Source organism: Podarcis gaigeae, assembly GCF_964106915.1.
Source record: "Podarcis gaigeae genome assembly, chromosome: 17".
NCBI lineage: Eukaryota > Metazoa > Chordata > Lepidosauria > Squamata > Lacertidae > Podarcis > Podarcis gaigeae.
The window spans coordinates 3,844,504-3,859,552 of NC_139694.1; the positions used below are offsets into that span (position 1 = coordinate 3,844,504).

At 44.7% G+C, this 15,049-nt stretch overlaps 1 protein-coding gene across 5 annotated transcripts in view; it reads left to right on the top strand.

The window, feature by feature from the left end:
• The first annotated feature begins 11,427 nt into the window (after nt 1–11,427).
• The window catches only part of ZNF384 (zinc finger protein 384), a 28,016-nt gene continuing 24,394 nt past the window's right edge, over nt 11,428–15,049 (top strand). For 2 of the 5 annotated variants that reach the window (XM_083718916.1, XM_083718918.1), the window contains exon 1: nt 11,428–11,812. In XM_083718916.1, the coding sequence (XP_083575042.1) occupies nt 11,509–11,812 (304 nt within the window). In that variant the 5' untranslated portion in view covers nt 11,428–11,508. Of the gene's footprint in view, nt 11,813–13,885; nt 14,721–15,049 lie in introns of those variants that run through there. The other 3 variants (XM_083718919.1, XM_083718917.1, XM_083718920.1) reach the window with 3 other exon arrangements.

Sequence of the window (15,049 nt, forward strand, 5' to 3'; positions counted from 1 at the left end):
AGCCAGAAGGTGCGCTGTCCAATAAACAGATCCTTGCCCTGAGCCATGCAAACCTCTGACATACAGTAGCGAATAAAGTTGTGGCTCTTGTTACACCCATACACTGACTTTTTGTGCTATTTCCTTGCATCCCCACAGTGAGAGATTTAACTGCATGTGGCACAAAAAGAGAAACCTGTGTTATAGGAAAAACTGCTCCCTTACCCTTATTTTTTTAATGTATTTTTATTAAAGATTTTCTTGATTTACAGAAGTATGTGTAATGTCTCTCTCTCGTATTTTTTCCATGGAACATTTTTACAAATCAGTTTCATTTGTTGAGATATTAGGAAGAAGAGGGGGAGGGGGGAGATGTTTCTATTTTACTTAATATATGTAGGATTTGGTGTCGGCGTCGCTTGTGCAGGTTCTCTGCTGTTCACTTGTGTTCCTTTGGTGGTGAGAGAGGTTGGGGTTGGCCTAGGGTGTGGTTGTTTGTTTGTGGTTGGCTGTGGTGATCTTTGTTTTCGTGTGTGAGTGGGGTGTGTGTGTGTGTGTTGGATCAGGTTAGCCATATTGATTCGTATGCTGTTGGTGGATTCTTATCGTTGTCTTGTTAGGCTGTGTATGTGATATAGGGGAGCCTTATTGGGGTGAAGGTGTCTTCTTCTATTTGTCCCCGTGTCAGTTTCAGTTTATTGGTTAGTTTTTCTAGTAAGGCTGTTTCCCATACTATTTGGTACCATTGGTCCATGCTTACTCCTGACAGGTCTCTCCAGTGTCTGGTTATGGTATTTCTGGCTGCTGAAAGTAGGTGGGTTATGAGTTCTTTGTGGTGTAAATGGGCATTATTGTCTTGGAAGATATTTAGTAGGGCAAATTCTTGGGTGATTTCTAATACTTGCTTAGTTATTTTACATATTTCTTGTATGGCTGTTGTCCAGAATACTTAGATTTTGGGGCACTCGCTCCCTTACCCTTATGGTGTATTCCAGAGCCCATATAGAGTCCTTAAGGAGAAAAATAACAGAGGCCAACCAGAGTATATTGAGAAGCAAAGCCTGATCTTTATTAAAGGAAAAGTAGATAAATAGGTACCACTCCGGCGGGAAGGTAAACGGCGTTTCCGTGCGCTGCTCTGGTTTGCCAGAAGCGGCTTAGTTATGCTGGCCAAATGACCCGGAAGCTGTACACCGGCTCCCTCGGCCAATGAAGCGAGATGAGCACCACAACCCCAGAATCGTTTGCGACTGGACCTAACGGCCAGGGGTCCCTTTACCTTTTAAACTGTTGCGACAGAGTACCCACTCACCACACACAGAAGGGAGGAGAACCCCGAACAATGGTGTGCAAGCCCCTATATAGACTTTTGAAATTGCCCACCCTGTAGCCCAAGACCACCACCTCAAAACATCATACATACATCACAGAAAGAGGCGGTCCCCAGCAGAAATTTGAGTGTTGCTTCTCTCCTATCTGCCAGGATACCTGATTGTATTTTCTGAGTAGCCTGGCCATTCCTTGGAGATGGTAAATACTGAGTTCCTGAATCTCTTACACATATTGATAATTCCACTCAGCTTAACAGATACTTGCCAGACCGTATTTGAAAAGGGAGGTGTAAGCCCCTACAGTCAAAAGACAATTGGAAAGCTTTTCCCATTTCCTTCCTCCTTGCAGAGAAATATTTGAGGTCAATTTGGGAGAGTCAAAATGGCTTCAGGATTGTTCTCCTGTACTATTTCAGACCCGTGGTTTATATACTTATGTGTTTGCCTTGTACATTTATGAACGCTTATTTTATCTTTGAGAATTAGAATTCTTATAACACCGGTGAGGAACATGGCAGCCATTGTGGACTTTCCTGATATGAAGTGGTTTGTAGCACTGCTAGTGTGAGAGAGAAAGTGGGTGTCAGAGGAGGAGCAGACACGAGTGAAGTCCGCCACCTGCAAAAGCTGAGAGTCTTAAGGTTCTAAGAAGGACAGCAAGAAAATTGGTGCCAGTAAGACAGCTTGCAAGTCCTAAACCAAGGGCAAACCAGCACCACAGATTGAGGCAGGTTTATTTTCTCCCCTGTGAGAACTGTGGTTCTAGAGCAGAGGAGCTAGGAAACTGGAACTGGCGCAAAAACTCTTCAGCAGCCTCCCCAAGCAACAACCCCTAGGTTTCTTTTGGGTGTAGCTGTGATGGTGGGATAAAGTGTGATAGGTCTTAGATATATGGCATAACCACATGTACATAGATCAGCACAAGAAGACCGACCTGAAGCCTTTTTGATTCCTAAACTGAGCAAATGTTTTCTCTGCAAGGTCAAAGTGGAAAAGCCTCCCCATTGTCTTTTCCTTCACAAATCCTGTCTTAAGGGTATGTCTGTGTTTGAATAGGGTGTGAGCCGGTGACCTGGCCCAGGAACTAAGTATTTATCACTACAAAAGTCTGGCCAGGCTCCCCAGAAAATCCAATCAAGTAACCTGCCGGACAGGAGATAAACAAGGACAGGAGAAAAACAACATTCAAATTTCTGTTTTAGACCGCCTTTTCTGTGATGTAGGTGTGATGTATCTGAGGGGTGGTCTTAGGTTACACCCCTTCTGTGATGTATGTATGATGTTTCTTTGGGTGGTCTTGGACTCCAGGGTGGCAATTTCAAAAGTCTTTATAAGGCCTTGCGCACCATTTTTCTGGGTTCCTCCTCCTCTCCTGCGGGTGAGGGGAGCACCCTGTTGCAACAGATCAATAAAGATCAAGCTTACTAGCTGCTTTGCTTCTCAATATTCTCTGGTTGGCCTCTTGTTATTTTCTCCTACCAATAGGGAACCTAAGTAAGGACTCTAGATGGGCTCTTGGATACCCCATAAAGGGAAAAGGGCAATTTTTGTTTACAACAAAAGCCAACACAAATTTGTAGTGTAGATATGCCCCCAAGTGGACTTTTTCAGAAAAGTGATGTGATGACGAGGCAGCATCTTCGCTTACAGATCTTTCTGGCGAGGGGGTTGGGGAGAAGGCAGCACACAGTTTGGTAGCGTATAGTGCATTCTTTCACGAGACAGACAGCCACGGGGATTAAATATTAACATTCGCTGGCCCTATGATGCAGGAAATGAGCAATAGAAGGTAGAGCTTGCCCTATGTAGATGCTACTGTTAATGTTTAGCTCGGGCTTCAGGCAGAACAATGCAAAACGCAGCATGCTCTCAAAATGGAGAGGTGCCAGCCACTGCTACACCGGTAGGACATCCGCCTTATCCAGTGCATCATTAGCCCTAGAGGGGAGGACAAGACCACACAACCAAAAAATAATTATGAGTTTGGGAAGCAGGTTGTACGCTGAAGACCCTCCTAACCCCCGGATCTCGCAAGTGTTAAAATATAAGCCAGGTTCGCTTCTTGGTAAGGCGATCACCCAGGTGATGAGCCATTAAGGGGAACAAAGGAAAGGGGCTCTGGGCGAGATGGCAAATGGGTGGGGGGTCCTCCCCCAACTTGTAGGCAGTTAAGAGCGAGAGTTGAATTAGTTTGGAGTGACGTTAGCTAGAAGAAAAGCAGCAAGCCGGGAAGAGAGAGAGAGAGAGAGAGAGAGAGAGAGAGAGAGATTCATGACTGAGTTCTGTTTGAATGCAAGGCTGCGGCTATGGTCACCGTCACATGCCTCCAGGGAGCGTCATTCTATACAGATATCACTGCCCCAGGCAGCCCAGAGCATACCTGGCAATGACAGAAACAGCTCACCCCCATGCTTGCATCAAGCACGCAATTTGTGGGGTGTCAGCATGACATGTCAGAATGCCCCAAGGCAGGCTAACATCATGCCTCCGTTCTGTGGGGCATGTATGCATGGCGTGCTGATGTCATATGTCCACAGCCCCCTCAATCGCGAGAGCATGAATGGAGTGAGGCTTCCACTGAATAATTGCCCCTCAGCCAGGATCCCTCAGATCTAGTAAAAAGAGAAAGGTACCCCTGACCGTTAGGTCCAGTCGGGGACGACTCTGGGGTTGCGGCGCTCATTTTGCTCTATAGGCCGAGGGAGCTGGCGTTTGTCCGCAGGCAGCTTCCAGGTCATGTGGACAGCTTGACTAAGCCGCTTCTGGCGAAGCCAGAGCAGTGCATGGAAATGCCGTTTACCTTCCCGCCGGAGCGGTACCTATTTATCTACTTGCACTTGGACGTGCTTTCGAACTGCTAGGTGGGCAGGAGCAGGGACTGAACAACGGGAGCTCACCCCCGTCGCTGGGATTCAAACCACTGACCTTCTGATTGGCAAGCCCTAGGCCCAGTGGTTTAGATGACAGCACTACCCATGTCCTAAATAAAACTCTCTTTTTTTGCCTCAAAACTTTTTTACAAAAGAGTTAGAAACCTCTGCAATATCTTTTGTGACAGGTTCAAGATGATGTGCTTCAGTTATGTAATATGTAGCTTAGCTACAAAGGGATTGATAAATATCCACACTTTCCCCCCTTCTTGGTTAAACACTGCAGGCAGTCAATGTCATTACTTATTTGTCTGCAAATCTGAAAACAAAATACAAAACATTAATCATCTGGCTGCTTTTGAGCAGAGGTTTTGCAGTAATAGTCTGGTAATAAATTAAACTGCAGATTTATATATATATATATATATAGCTAGACGTATTAATAGTCAATATATAAAGGGGCTACATGCTAACTTTCTGTAGTTAAAATATATCAGCTCTTTGCTTTTAATCTAAAATTTATGCATTTTCTTCCTCTTCCTTTATCATCTCTTTTGCATTTATTATGGTGAAAGGCAACAGCTTTAAAATATTGATTATGACAGCTAAGGAAATAAGCCCATGGGAAGGTTCCTTCTAATATCCATCATTTTCTGGCTTATGCTTCAAAAGAAAGCTATTTCCTTTGCAGTTCCCCATTTGTTGATGTGATCAAAATCCATTCATCTTCATCATCTTCATCTTTTTCTTCTTCGCTTGTGACCTGGGGTTTGCCTCACTTGTCACAAGATAAACTTGCATTTTATTAAAAAGCATTTGCTTCTACCACTTCTCCCTTTTGATGTTGGTGAATTCATACATAGAGACTGATTATAAAACAAAAGCAAGCAAAAAGCTGCTCTGTTCTGTTTATAACATTGTTTTATATAATTGTTATTCTGTAATTTATTAGCTATAGATATATAATTTATATAATTGTTTTATATAAATCAGGTCATCATTTTCATTTCACTTTTAATTTGTATACTGCCTTTCTATACTGCAATAAGCAAGGCGGTTCAAAAGCTGAAGAAACAAAAAAATAGCAAAGATCACACATGTAAGAACCTGATCCAATACAAAAAAGTCACAATAACTTTATAATAGACAACGTATCAAATCAAGCAATATTCAATAATCCATTAGAATATAATAGTAAACAGTAAAATCAAAGATCAGCAAATAGTAATTAAACATTTATTCATGTGACCCTTTTCTTTTGCACATTAAAATTTGTTCCCGCCAGCCTGCCGTGATCCCTGTATCTCCTTCAAAAGGTAAGTGACAAGTGCAAGCAATTGTTGGGAAGAAATTGTCATGAGCCGTTACGCTGTCCAGACCTCCTCAAAGAACATCTCACTGTTCATTGGATAGGCTGTGTTTGCAAAAGACACTTGCTCTCTTCCTGGTCAGGTGAAATCAGCTCAATGCCCCCTTGCAGCTTGTAGCCCACTAGGATTGGACGATACCTGTGTCCTGTTGCTGTTGACCAGCAGAGGGGAACTCTGGTCTTTGAGGTTCCATCTTTGTGTCATGGGTAACAGCCAGTTTTTAAGAACGGGAAAAAGACAAATGTGACCTATGGGCAGCACATTTGAATTCATCCTCTGTGGCAAGTCACGGTGGTGCCCGAAACAGAATTTAAAATGCTATCCCCATTTCTACTGTTTACATAATTCATGCATAGGCTTCACTGAAATGCACAAGTTATGTAGCCCAAATTCGTTTCACTGAGACTTGTGCAAGAAAATTTCCCAGGGATTTGTGTTCCATGTTAAATAGTGGGATGTGAATTCTCTTTCAGGTAGCAAAATGACTCGGGACTGCTAATAACATTTGCTGTGTCCCATCTTCTAGGCTGGTACAATTCGGTTCCCTGCAGACATCATTTGCACTTTTATTCATATTAAAATGTACAAGCTGTGTTTTGGCTTTAAGGGTCTCTAAAGCAATGCACGACGATCATAAAATACACAAATTTTAAAAGCAAGAAATGTGCTAAAACGTTCAGCAGCACAAAAAGGCTCATTCAGCGAGCAGAGCCAAAGAGTGAAACTGTGAGTAGGTGTGTAAATCGGAGCTTATGTCTATGGTTTATCTCTGAAGCTCATAGTATAAGTATATAGATTGATTTGACATAAATAGGACATGAGATTCTGCATCGTGAACCTTGCTTGATCTTGGTAGAAGTCAGATACCAGCCTCAACTCCAAACACATCCTGAAGGCATTCAGGCATATCCTGAGTTCCTCACACTTTGCATAAAGGTCAATGCATGTAAATAAAGTTGCCAAGTATGCTGTATTCAGACTCGCAAATGGAGAGGCAGACAACAGGCAAAAGGTAGCCAGTTCCGGTCACTAGGATGACTTTCACTCAAAACACTGAACTTGCAAGATGGGTGAAGCAGGCAAGAAATTCTGGGATAAATTCAAAAGCACAATAAAACCAGCCGTTCATTTCAAGACCCCCTCCCCTCTCTACTGGCATGCCTTGACCAGAAGGGTATAAAGCTGGGGTGCCCAAACTTTTATCAAAGAGGGCCAGATTTGATGAAGTGAACATGCGAGAGGGCCGACCAAAGTTGCTGAACTTTTTTAGGATTGAAGTTGCCTTTTGGGGGATTTTACTCCAGGAAATAAACTGCCACAGGGGCCGAATTAAACCAACCAGCGGGCTGGATTAGGTCCCCGAAACGGACTTTGGACAGGCCTGGAAAGAATCCTAAAATTTGTAATCAGTGGCTCTCCTAGTTCCAACGATTCAGAGCTCACAAGAAAACACATATGCTTAGAAACAGGTATACTCTCCTTCCCTCCACCTCCATTTCTTAAATTAGTGCTCACTTCTGTAGAATTTTGAGAACAAGTAGGGATTATTCCACTCTTTAGATCAAGGTGTGTATGTATGGTAGGATTTGCTGCCATCTTAAATTGTAATTTCACTGTCTGAAACAAGCTTTCTTAGTCAATGTGTCAATATACAGCTGTTTGCTTGCCTCTGAAAATTACTGGGTCACCAGTCTGGCATTTAAGAGGTCTTTAGGATTACCAGTCCAGAATAAACTACCGGATATCAAGTGTTTTATTTAGGCAAACACATATTCACAAATGGGCGCACGTTATAACTCCAGCAAAAGATCTCAAACCTCTCATTGGGTGTGTGAATACATGTCTGTGCTAGACATGCATGTTGGTTCAGATACCTGCTGTAACAAGACTAATCAGAGGGAGCAAATCTACCCACTATTGGAAGGCCTAGTGAAACAACACTTTCTTCACCATCTTCTTAAAGGTTTGCAGGAAAAGAGCTAGACAAGTCTCCCAAGTTTCAGAGTTGAGAACTTCAACTAAGAAGCTTATGTCTGGTATACTTAATGGGGGTGGACAAGCAAAATCATGTGGGAGTAGAATCTGTTGGGCGTAGTTTATTTTTTCATTTAGATATACTATAGTGGGTAATTTTCCATCACGTTGTAGATGAAAACCAGCAACTGTGTAAACAATACACCTCTCCAATAGTTCTTGCCTCCAACATTACCTCATTGCCAAAGTACGGTAGCATGTAACACCACTGTTAAACCAATGAGTGATATTGAATGTTAGTCATACTCAAATTAGACCCACTGAAACCAATGGGTCTACACTATGGCTAATACTGGCAATCGCTCAATAAAGACTCTGGGTGTGGGGAGTCACACATCCATTTTTAATATCCATTTAGTAGCAAGCCCAACAGAATTCAATGGCAAGCACATTAATTATGGCCTATTTTCATGGGACAACACAGCACTAGGAAACATGCATGCCTCCTGTACCTGCTTAAAAGGGACAAAATGTAAGAAATAATGGACTGGAACTCACTTCCTCAGATACATGGATACAATCTAGAAGGTTTACCTTACTCTGAAAAAGCAGAGAAACAACAATTAGAGGCATTTCAAATCTATTAAGCCCTATTTCAAATCATCACCTTGCAGTGATGTTGCAATGCTGTTCTGAAATGAACTGATGAGAAGTTGTTCTTACCATGTTGTGTATTTATACTTGTTCCCTATCCATACTGTAGAGGATGAAGGGTGGAGGAAAGAACTACAAATTGTCCTGCAGCCCAGGTAAGGAGATATATCCTGTTCTCTAGGAAGCAAAGCATATGGTGCAGCCTGGCCCTGGTTCCTAGGCAGCACATCTGCCAGGGGACTCTTCTGTATTTTTATAAAAAATTCAAAAATAGCTGTTGGAAGAGCTACAGCAGCATCTAAGGCATTTTGCATCTTTGTATTTTTAGTTCACTGTCCCCTTTCAAAAGAGAATGTTTGTTTAATACATATTTACTCTCATTTGTTGATTACCACCTTAGTTCCCCCCCCCCATAACAATTTATTAGTTTTCCAACAGGCAGAAAAATAAGACATTAAGCACTTTTAGTGTGAATTGCTTTGCTTCAGAAATATTCTGGTGATTCCAGAAGACCTATTTGAAGCAACTGCATTGAAATCAGACCATTTGGCATCTTGTGACAGACCCGTAGCCACAAATGGAGGGAAGGGTCAGAGACAAAGAATATGCAACTGGTGCTGGATCCATTGCAGAACAGTTGGACTCTAGATACAAGGGAAATGATTTACTTCACTGTATTAAGATATATTTATTCTTTGGTTTACACACCGCTTTTCATCCTAAGATCACATGGCAGTTTAAAATACAAGAGCTGAAAAACACACACCTTATTAGCAGGTATAGACTTTAGTCTTTCAAATTTCAGCAGCGCCCTGTGCAAGACCTGAATTCAGTGCCTCCCCCACAACTTTCATTTTGTTCTGCACGATGCTCTGCTCAACTCAGCACCCAGTACCCTAAATCTGCTTCTGTATATTAGTAACATATTTTAAAAGTAAACAAGACATAGGCACCCCAGTGTTTGCCTGCCATTCCAATGCATTTGTATTTATTAGGCAATAATAATACAGGTGGTGACCATTTTCCGCACATCTAAACAACAAGTGACTGCCAAAGCGCAAGTCCTTTTGGACCTGGAAGAGGGCGGAAGGGGCTTATACGTGCTCCACTGACACACACAGGGGCCAGGAACTGAACCCCCATGCAAAATGTTTGCCTCCCTGTAATAACAAACACCCTACAGGGCAGGAGTAGAGACTGCTTCTTCCTGGCCCGTGAGGAAGAAATGCCTTTCCTGCTTTTATTCTGAGTAACCCAGAGAGATAAAAGGTTAGTGTTTGCTTTAAACGTGCAGCCGTTTAGTTGTGTCCGCCTCTTCGTGACCCCATGGACCAGAGCACGCCAGGCACTCCTGTCTTCCACTGCCCCCCACAGTTTGGACAAACTCATGCTGGTAGCTTCGAGAACACTGTTCCACCATCTCGTCCTCTGTCGTCCCCTTCTCCTTGTGCCCTCCATCTTTCCCAACATCAGGGTCTTTTCCAGGGAGTCTTCTCTTCTCATGAGGTGGCCTCAGCTTCACGATCTGTCCTTCCAGTGAGCACTAAGGGCTGATTTCCTTCAGAATGGATAGGTTTGATCTTCTTGCAGTCCATGGGACTCTCAAGTCTCCTCCAGCACCAGAATTCAAAAGCATCAATTCTTTGGCGATCAGCCTTCTTTATGTTTCAGCTCTCACTTCCATACATCACTACTGGGAAAACCATAGCTTTAACGTGGGCAGCTATTACTATTTATTTACTTACTAAATCTGTATACAGTGGCCTCGGGTTAAGAACTTAATTTGTTCCGGAGGTCCGTTCTTAACCTGAAACTGTTCTTAACCTGAAGAACTTTAGCTAATTGCCGCTGCCACGCAATTTCTGTTCTCATCCTGAAGCAAAGTTATTAACCTGAGGTACTATTTCTGGGTTAGTGGAGTCTGTAACCTGAGGTACCACTGTACTCTCCTTTTCCTACTCATATTGAAATGCTGCCCCTCAATGAGGCCAAACTTAGATGCACAAAACGTTTGGGGGTATGCGTCCCCCAGTGTCCCCACAGAAAAAAAATACTGGATAATTCCCAAAATACAACACCATGTATTGCAGCAGCAAATACAGTGGTACCTCGGGTTACAGACGCTTCAGGTTACAGACTCCGCTAACCGAGAAATAGTACCTCGGGTTAAGAACTTTGCTTCAGGATGAAAACAGAAATTGTGCTCCGGCGGCGCGGCAGCAGCAGCAGGAGGCCCCATTAGCTAAAGTGGTGCTTCAGGTTAAGAACAGTTTCGGGTTATGAAAGGACCTCCGGAACGAATTAAGTTCTTAACCCGAGGTACCACTGTACTGACAAACCTAGACAGCATCTTAAAAAGTAAAGACATCACCTTGCCAACAAAGGTCCGTATAGTAAAAGCTCTGGTTTTCTCAGTAGTGATGTATGGAAGTGAGAGTTGGACCATAAAGAAGGCTGATCGCCGAAGAATTGATGCTTTTGAATTCTGGTGCTGGAGGAGACTCTTAAGAGGCCCATGGACTGCAAGAAGATCAAACCTCTCCATTTTGAAGGAAATCAGCCCTGAGTGCTCACTGGAAGGACAGATCCTGAAGCTGAGGCTCCAATACTTTGGCCACCTCATGAGAAGAGAAGACTCCCTGGAAAAGGCCCTGATGTTGGGAAAGACTGAGGGCACAAGGAGAAGGGGACGACAGAGGACGAGATGGTTGGACAGTGTTCTCGAAGCTACCAGCTTGAGTTTGACCCAACTGCGGGAGGCAGTGGAAGACAGGAGTGTCTGGCGTGCTCTGGTCCAGGGGGTCACGGAGAGTCGGGCACGACTAAACGACTAAACAACACCACCACCACCACTGTACTGCACCGCCCTTAATCCGTAGATCTCGGGGCGCTTCACCACATAAAAAACACAAGCCAAAACAACAACAACATTCATAACAGAAGCAAGAACGAAGCAAAGCAGCGGCCTCCAAAGAGCAGGGGAAGCCAGGCCTCAAGCCCGTGGCTGAGGGAAGCGGCACCCGCCAGACCCGCTCCCTACGGCTGCCGTCGTCGCTCCCGCCGCCCTCCGTTTTGGAGCTCCGGCTTTCGGCCGCCGTCCGCGTCACTTCCGGCGCGCGAGAGGTGGTAAACGGGAGGGGGCCCTCTGTCCAGCCGTGTTCTCTGCGGGCGCCCCGGAAGTTTTAGCGTCCAGGCCCCGCCCCTCGCCCCGGGAAGTGATTGGCGGCCCCCTTTTCCGGTGAGGAGGAGGAGGCAGCTGCTGTTGCCGCCACTTGGGCCAGAGCCGGGGCGCTGCCTCCGGGGGCCGGGCCGGGCGGGAGGAGCCGGGCGATGGGCAGCGGGCGGGAAAGCATGAGCGGCTTCCCTCGGCAAGGCGCCCTCTCGGGGCTGGGTCACCCGGAAACGGAAGACAAGGGCTGCCTGCTGTCCGCCTGGCTGTCCGCGGGAGCGTCGGTGGCGGCGGCGGCGGCGGCGGGAGGAGGAGGAGGAGGCGGCGGCGGCGGCATCGTCGGCGGAGGCTCCGGGGCTGCCCCACCTCAGCTCGCGGCCCGTGCGCCGCTGGACTCCGCGTCGGCCCGGCCGCTGTTCCCTGCCTCGGCCCGGGCAGGGCGGAGAGCGAGGGGCCGCGGGCGGGGTCAGTGCCAGGGACGGGGGCTGCTGGGGTGGGTGGGGGTTGGCTTGCCGGGGGGCGACCACGGCTCCCCTCCCCGCGCCGCCTTGGCGGTTCTCTGAGGCGGCGGGGCGGGTTGCTGAACGGCTGGGGGACCGGGAGAAGGGAGCCGCTTCTGGCATCGCGGTTTGGATGGCTTGAAAAGGGGGGCGGGGGTTCAGTCAGGTAAGAGGAGGGTGAGGTGGTCGGTGCCCCTGTGGAACCTCCATGGTCAGGCAGCATCCTTCTGAACGCCAGAAGCTGGGGACAGACAGCATAGTGGCTAGGCGTGTGTGTGTGCCCTCATGCCCAGCTAGTGGTGCTCTCTACAGTGGTACCTCGGGTTAAGTACTTAATTCGTTCCGGAGGTCCGTACTTAACCTGAAACTGTTCTTAACCTGAAGCCCCACTTTAGCTAAGGGGGCCTCCTGCTGCCGCTGTTCCACCGCTGCACAATTTCTGTTCTCATCCTGAAGCAAAGTTCTTAACCCAAGGTACTATTTTTGAGTTAGCGGAGTCTGTAACCTGAGGTACCACTGTATAGGCATTTGGCGCATAGCCTGATCTGATGGAGTTTTCCTTATGGGCTTAATGGGTTCCTCCTTTCGCTTTCCCCCCAGGGCCAAGGGCTGTATATGCTTCCCCACCAAATTATCCTCTTATTTCAGTGTACAGCTTTTAAGTGCATTGCACTTCTCCTGTGAGCCCAACTCCCGAATGCTGATAAAAAAACCTTCCCCACGCCAATTCTAAAATGTGACTTCTTGAACTGCTGTGGTTTTGTGCAGGGAGGGCATTTGGGTTACCTGGAAGCAGGTGGCAAAACAGAGTTCCAGAAAGGAGAGGTCTTGTAGTAGATGGATCTGGCCCACTAGATAAGTTGCTGCTTTGTTTTTATATTTTCTTGTATGTTCTGGGGTGGGGGTCCTAATGTTTTTATAGTTGACATTGGATAAACATAGTTTAGCATTGCAATATACGAGTTCTTGCTTCCCCACAATCTTGAATTGTAAGCAGGGTGTTTGTATCTGCAACTTTCTGTTTTTTTTTTTCTTTGCTGGAGTCTGCCCTTAAAAGCACCTCATCTTGCTTTCTAGGCCTTTCAGGGGCACAGGTCTGAGTTTGCAATCTATATTGATGTATCAGATGTTAGTAGCTAGACCCCTGAAATATGGCACTTTAGTACGCTTATTTCTGTATAAGGTACTATCTCTTCTCTGTAGCTTGTTTAATTGTCCATAGTACCTTATGGTCCAGCCTGAAGTCATTAGGGCATGTCATTTTAGGCGATGAAACTTAATTTTTGCAAATTTCTTTAGTGAGGAGTCTTAAAAATAAGTTTTTGGGTGCAAGGAATTTAAATCTATTATTTTTGTGATTGGTCAACATTTAAATTACTTTTTGAAAAATTTATCTTCTGAAAATGTCAAGTAATACAACTGCAAGTGCTTGACAATCATTTTTAATGATTTCTATACAATTTTGCACACATACTACTTTCAAAGCAAAACTAAAATATATTAATTTAACCAAAATATATTTTGAGTTCCCAAGTCCTTGCAGCTTTTTAGCACCCCTCAGTTTTTGAATTTGAATGTTGAAAAATTAAACACGCCCTCCTGAGGCATGCCCAATAAGTTTGGTTTGCTTTGAACAGTCAGTGATATCAAGAATAATGTTTCTTAATAGTTTTATTGCTCCATACTTAATCCTTAGTGGTAATCTTTGATGGAAACCCTTGGGAACTCTGTAATTATAAGCTGGAGGTGAATGAAATTTGAATATGTGACAGTATGTTAGTAATGTGGTCTTTCTGCAGATTGTTCTTAAATTATCTGTTTTGTCAGTAAATACAAACTTTGGTTGGAAAGTTTGTTGTGCTTTAAAGTTGCACTGGTAACCCTTGATGGGTGACCGGAGGTGAGAAAAAAGTTTATTTGGCTTATCTTTGACAACAGAAATAACTTTCCCATATAATCCCATTCTAAAGTTACCACCAAGGAAGTCTGCATAGGATTGCCACCATTGTTCATTAGAAAATATGTAGGCATTATCATATTAAGTAAACTTTCCATTGTGGAAGTTGTGCTGTGGTGTAAAACTCACATTTGCTCCATGTTTATTTTGGAAGATTCTGTAAAACTGTCTTTCCTTAGCTGTTGTTCCTACTTAAATTAAGGCTCAGCTAACATGACTTCTTGGCAACACTCTACTGGCATGCATTTCAGATGTATAATCATGAATGATTGTGGGTGGCTCTGGACATGGCTTTAAAAAAAAGCAACATTTTCCTGGCAGGTCTGTCATACAATGTAAAGGGTGTATGATGAGGTGGAACACCCAGGACATATCTAAGGATGCCAGCTGTGTTTTATAAAAATTCACCATTGCATGTTCTGTTTGGGATATTCTTTTAATACTCTAGCTCTTGCAGTGAGGCTTTTTCAAAGGCCTCCAGACCGAAGGAAAAATTAAGATTGGATGGCACTATCCTATTTTGGAGAGTTGTGTACTAGCAGCATGGGAGTGACTACAAACAGGGAGTCCGGACCCAGGACTTTGGCGTTCAGTTGACACACTGGGAGAGGGGAAAGGTTTTTTTTAATGTCCTGTTGATCTCAGAGGATTCAGAGCTAAGAGACGTATCCTTTGACTGAGCAAAGTCAGCAGAACATTTGGGCCATGTGGCCCCACCTCATTGCATCCCAATGGGCTGAAGCGAATGAGACCTCTTTCGAACTTCCAGTATTCAGCAATCATTAATAGACTTCAGAATGATGAAATGCAGGCTTCTTTATCTGCTGCCTGTGTCCTCTGTTGTTAGGGACTGTTCTGCAGTTCTGTCATCCAAAGTTCTGCACCAAGGAAGGTGTTCGTTTTGTTTAAGATTTTGGTAAGATTGCAACCATGTGCATTTGTTCAACATCTCCCTTTCTGTATTTTCTTTGACATCTAGGTAAAGTTTCAGGAGAAAAGCGAGAGAAACATGAAGGTCCCTCCCCCTCCCCCCCCCCAGTGCCTGCCATGTTGGTCTGAGTAGCACAAAATTCTCATCTTCCTATGAAGCCCATGGGTGGGAATCAACTAACAACTTCTATTAGCTTAAGAGAGCTTCACCCTCCTTCCTTATCCTCCAAAATTGTCTCAGATGGATGTTGGGAGAACCCCAAAAGCAGTGCACTGGAAGGAAGAGTGAAAATTTTGGATAATTTGGACTGTGGA